Below are 6,227 nucleotides of genomic sequence, written 5' to 3'. Positions count from 1 at the left end.
ATAAAACAACTTAATTACAAAAATAAAAAAGTATGTAGCCTTTTTTGGGGTGTATCACATTTTACAGATTTTGCATGATTCTTACAAAGACTGCTACTTAACTCTTAATTTTCCTATAAACAGTTAGATATACTATTCAATTTTCAATTTCGAAAAAAAAAGTAATATTTTCAAGTTACATTTATCATAATGTCGTGAGATCAATTTGTGATAAAAATCTGCTTTATAAAGGTCGTAACATATTTGATTACATAAATAAATGACACAATCAACTAGACAGTTATGTATCAAACAAACCAAAACAGACTCAAAACTAAAACACACACAGCTTTAGTATCTTGCCAGGACAGTTATTTTTATTATGAAGCTTTTAAAGTAGCTTATATTTACTGAAGAACTTTTTTTTAAATATTAAAATTGAAGCAGTGTTGCAAGTGTAAACCTATATATAAGTACATGTACTCTATGTTGGTGTCATGCGTTTGTTAAAAACATAAAAACATGTAAGTTTTTTTTTATGACAGCGAATTGAATTTCACATTCAAATTTGAAAAAAAAGTCCTTGTTCTTAAATTATTAATGAGTAATAAATTAACTGTAGTTACGTAAATAATTCATTATTGACTCAGAGAAATTGGAGCAGATGGTTAATTAATTCACTATATAAAAGAACTAATTACTATTAATCTAAATATCGTTCTCAATTTTCAAGAAATTGTCATTTCGGAATTTTGAAAATGTTGGGACTATACTTATTTTCGGCTGTGCTCATGTTGAACTTAATTTATTGTTCACCGATTACTGGAATTAGGATTAAGAAAACCGACGCAGAGAAAGATGCACCAAATAACAACTTATGGTGTAAGTATCACGTTAGTTCCCACATGTTAATATATTTTGGTAAAGATCGCCGACAAGTACATGTATGTACATTTAGATTTGTTTGTTTGTTTGTTGGGGTTTAACGTCCGAGCAGCAATATTTCAGCTATATTCAGACGATGAACATGAAATTGATGATAAAATGAACATGAAATGATGATGAAATGAAAAAGGGATGGGACACAAGGACAATGGGGTCGACAAATTTAGATTGCCACTGGAAATAGGGAGAGGTGGGTAGGGTCGGGCAATTTAGCCTCTTGTGGCGGAAACCTATGGTTCCTACTCCGGGAGAATACCACAGTAGGGTTCTTTAAAGTGCGAGGAACGTGGCATGTTTCCCAACACGGTGCACCACTATGGTTTGCGGTCAGGTTTTCCGTATTATAGCCTGACAACCCCAGCATGTAACACGCCAGGGGTACCCCATTCCACCACCTGGGGCACACACCCCAGTTGCTCTGTGGGCAGAGCGCCCTAGGCCCCGGCTAGGGTTCTGAGCACTATTTAGTCGCCTTTTACGACAAGCTTAGCGTTGCTGCAGGCCTATTCATTTAACACCCGGACCTGCACGGGGTACATTTAGGTTAATTATACTAATGGTTTACCTTTCTTCATCTTCACCGTTTATCGTCTCGACGAGCGCTAACAACATTTTATAAATCCACTGTAAAAATATAAATCATGTCTTGTGTAATCAAATTGGTGCTGGTTAATAATGAAATGAATTTTAGTTCTTGAAACACTGAAAGGGGGAAATAGTTCCAACTTTGGTAGTAGGTACCTTCCTCATTTTTTTCATATTTTTTACCAGAAATTTATTTGCTAAAGTTTTGTCTTAATTGGTAGAAAAATAGGTCAATTTTTTTATTAGTCATTTCTGACTATAAGTTGTGATTTAGTCCAGTGGAAGATGTTAAAGTTTAGGACTTTTAATTCAGTTCATTTGTCATGTTCACCCCATCTACAGGTCTTATGAATTAATTTCAGAAAACGATGGCATTTTTCAAAAATTTAGATCTATAATCCACCTTGTAGGTATCTTTAGGCCAGAGAAGTTTTATTCAGTTTGCACCGGTGGAATTTTTTTCATCTGTTAAAATGTGTATATTGAAATGCGCTTAAAAAAATGTGGTCTCGTGCCTACAATTATACGAAAACAATAAATCATGAGTCTTGCGATATTACGAAGCGTATATAATAAGCTTTTTCAATACTTCCGAAAGAAAGACCGTTTTACAGACGTTTTCTTACTTGCATGCCCATGATTCCGGTACAATATAAAACTGTATTTATATGAACATGTAAATATAACATTTGTCTTTAAAATTTATTTCGTGACTGTTTTTTAACCCTTTCAAGAATAAAAATAGTTTCATCTGTATCAAAGAAATGCTTAAACCTAAGAAATAACTTGTGGAAAAGCGAATCAAAGTTTGGAGATCGATTGCGTAACTGCTTGTAATAATTTTTTCTATGTATATCTAGTTCAGTTTGAGATCCAGATAGAGTCAGTCTTCTGAAGGTATTTACTATTTAGGATTTAAGTTATACGCTGGTGCATTTGGTGCTTTTCACCATATCCGTACTTTTTTACCTTTCCTTTCCAAAAATTGATCATACGACTTTCTGAACAGATCTATGGATTCACCAATAACTCATTATTAGACAGATACTTTATTTACCTTTAGACGCATGTGTGTACAAGAGGACAAAACACAAGCAAACATGCATTCACACAATATATACAGTACGACAAGACATCAATGTCACTTAGTCACATAAATAAGTAAGCATATAGGTTCAGTATACATTGTTAAAATAAATTGTTATATTTTTTTCTGATAAAGATGGCTTGGCTCAGTTTTTTTTTATGTTTGCACATTACAGACTGACAACATCCCCCTTAGTTTATATTCTCTCGGGATTTGAAAGTAGTATTGTGGTATATGTATATAACGAATACACGAAGATTTGTGATATCATTATTATCAATTTAGATCGAAGAATTGATAGAGGAATCGCCAGAGCCTTTAGATTTGTAAAGCTTGGTAGCATTTGCAATTATCTTGTAATCGACATAAATTGATTCAGTACATGAGTACTTTGAATATTACATACACAAAGGTAGTGAAATTCACTTCCCAAACCATCGTTGCAAAGATGACAGACTCTATTTATTCTCTGTATTCCGGACCATCGTCCAGTTTCAATCGGAAATTCAATATTTGAGCATTTAAGGTTGGCTATATATATTCGGTCAGTCATATTAAGCCTCGGTACATATAAATTAGGTTTAAATTCTCCATTAAAAGAAGATTAGAATTCTCCCCTAGAATAATTACTCAGTTTGGAAAATCAGTTCTGAATGAACTGATCATACAGGTTTTGCTCATGAGACTTTTTAATAACAATCTGTCCATCGGTATTTAATCATTCCAGATGAAACTTAAATCACAATCGCCAAACATAGATTTTACATATATGAAATTCTTTTAAATTTCAACGGATTCCCTACATGTATATGAAGTTTAAACATCGGACCATAGAAATACCCAAGAATACCACAGTGTGTCGATAATTACAGGCGGTAATTTCGGTGATTGATTTTATTTTTATTTATAATTACCTTCTGTTGAAAACTAATCGTTCGATAATATTTGTTTATTCAATGATTTGTGGCTAGTGTTTGCAAGAATTTATTTAATTATCATGATTATTCTATAATGTTTTGGGATATTCTGGGGTATTCTTGTGTATTTCTATGGACCCTTTAAACATGAACCTATACAAAATTGATGACAATTTGTTATCATCATTTATCAATTTAGTCCAGAACCTGATCGTGTTTTGTGTTACAATAATTTATTTCCAAGGGAAATATTCCTAACTCACTATATACTATAAAATTAAAATGAGAATTAGAATCGTTAAAAAAAAACAACAAGCAAACGAAACGACAAACACTTAGTCTATTTCGTAAAAAAATCACTCGACGCAAAATTTCTAAGATAAATCTTGCAATGCAAATAGCTCCACATTTGGAAATTGTCCATGTCTATTTGCAGCTAGTATCCAGAAAATCCGTTCTGTTGTCGGAGTAGAAGCACGTCAGAACTTTAAAAGTTCTAATGCAGCTAGACAGACTATCGAAAAACAAATTTCAGAAAACAACGAAGTCCTAAATGGTTTGGATAAAGCCGAAAACGTGTTTGAGGATAGAATTAACACTGTACAGAGGACGAAAACCAAACTCGAAAATGTTGAAAAAGCATTAGAAAAACAATTCGAAGCGACGAAAGAAATTCAGGATATTTTGAAGACTGCTGAAACTAAACTACAAACACAATTATCAAAAGATGAAAATGAAATCAATAAATTAGGGGAGATCATGGAAATCATGGCATCGAAAATTTCTATAGAAAAACAAAAATTACCGGCTGATTTAAATGCTGATGATATACTATCTACAAAAACTGAAAATGATAAATCTAGGAGAAATCCAAGTCAATCTCAGAAACAAAACACTGAATTCAATGGTGGACAAGAAAGGCCCGTAACGGAAATTAATATTACGACCGCTCTTAAAGATATCGAAAATGCCCGTCGCATAGATAAAAACATACGAGATAAAATTAGCGAGGATAAAAAGGTGTCAATTAGTGAGAAACAAGAAAGAGACGAAGTACAAGATACCACTGACAAACCACAAAAGAACAAACTGGATACACACCAAGACAAACTACTAGAGAACCAATTGCATACTATACACCAACTGCGTGATAAACTACAACCAGTCGTAGAAAAGTTACACAACCAACTCTTACATGTTGAAGATGAAAAGCAACTTACAGAGCTGAAAGATACAGAAAGGAAAGCAAAACTCCAAAACCAATCAGAGAATGGAAAACAAGGTATCCAAGTTAGCGTTAATAAGAACGAGGAAGAGAGAGATTTAGAGCAAAATGGTGAGAATAAGCAAAACGAAGCACATTTTGAAAAAACGAAGATCTCTGTGATGCCACTGTCTAGGAACCGTGAGCAATTTTCTGAAACACAACCATCAGATATCGAACATGGTGATAATGAAAAGAGAAATAGCAAATTATCCACTACAAACGATGAAAACAACAATGAAGAGTATGAACAGGGACAAAACCAGTTGAGCGATATCGAAAACAACAAAAAGATTACAAAGGCAAAACACCCATTGACCAAAACCGTTGATGAACAAAAGACAATAAATAAAAACACATTATTAAAATTACAACAACGACCCACAGAAACGACCGATAGAGACCACAAGTCAATCAATAATAACGAAGAAAGTTTGAATGAAAATGACTACGATCTTTTTCCGACGAAACGGGCTGATGCAATGTTCAAAGGTGCTGATTTACTTGACGAAAAACTATACCATTTGGAGACACGAGAGTCTGATTAGGGATCGCACAATGCGAATTACAGTTTTGGGAAATTTAACATATTTACTTAAATTAGGAGGTTATAGATTATTTTGAGGACAGTGATGACGACGTTGTATGAATAGGAGGTGATTGTTAAGTCCGCAAAAAGTGTTGCATTAAAAAATTGATAAATATTAGACCTGTAGAACTTTTTGAAATAGAAATAGAATAAAAGAAAAAAAACCAACTTACTCTGTTGTATGTATAATTATCCCTGTCAAACTGTTACAGTAATACATATCTACATGTATGTTTCTTTCAATTTGAAATGTATGGAAAAATGATTGCATGAACATGTATCCTTAATTAATGTCATATTCACAGTTTTAACGATTTTGGTATAGTTTCACTACTTGTCTCAAACGTGTGGTTACAGTGCGCACCAACAAACGACGACCACAAGTGTCATTCTTCATATCGTTAACGTTTTATCAAATTTATGCTAAATTAGCACGCGTTAAATTTGGAAAACGCTTCTTACGCTAGTAGAGGAATCAGGGTCTGAACCCTTCCTTTTTGTTGGAAAATTTTGTTATAAATAATATTGTGCGAAATTTGGGCAATCACTAGGAAATAAGCCTGGAAGTCCCCTTACATGTAGATTCAGAAAATAAGCTAACCTACACTCTCGATGAAAATAGATCGCTAGAATAGTCCCTGTACTTTACTACATTGTATTTCAATACCACGTACGTTTGAATTTGTTTGTTAAGTACACATGATACTAATCGTAAGTGGACTTAGGCTGCAACAAAGCAACTTATAATTCATTTCTTGAAAAAAAAACTCTTCATGTATCTGAAATTTTTATAGTTTAATTTTTCAACGCTTTAGATAGCCGATCCTAAGTTACTTTTCGGCAGCTCAAAATTATTTCATA

General features: G+C 33.2%; 1 protein-coding gene across 1 annotated transcript; it reads left to right on the top strand.

Moving 5' to 3' along the window:
• Nucleotides 1-717: 717 nt before the first annotated feature.
• LOC148619805 (uncharacterized) lies at nucleotides 718-5,525 on the top strand. The gene is made up of 2 exons (XM_088576959.1): nucleotides 718-861; nucleotides 3,950-5,525. Exons 1-2 carry the CDS (start codon nucleotides 738-740, stop codon nucleotides 5,323-5,325), a joined length of 1,500 nt encoding a protein of 499 aa, XP_088433085.1. The 5' UTR covers nucleotides 718-737; the 3' UTR covers nucleotides 5,326-5,525.
• The last annotated feature ends 702 nt before the right edge of the window (nucleotides 5,526-6,227 follow it).

This window comes from Perna viridis, chromosome 4 (genome assembly GCF_037379345.1).
Source record: "Perna viridis isolate PV_CMFRI_1.1 ecotype Kerala chromosome 4, ASM3737934v1, whole genome shotgun sequence".
Lineage (NCBI taxonomy): Eukaryota > Metazoa > Mollusca > Bivalvia > Mytilida > Mytilidae > Perna > Perna viridis.
This window is presented reverse-complemented; position numbering and strand designations above follow the sequence as displayed.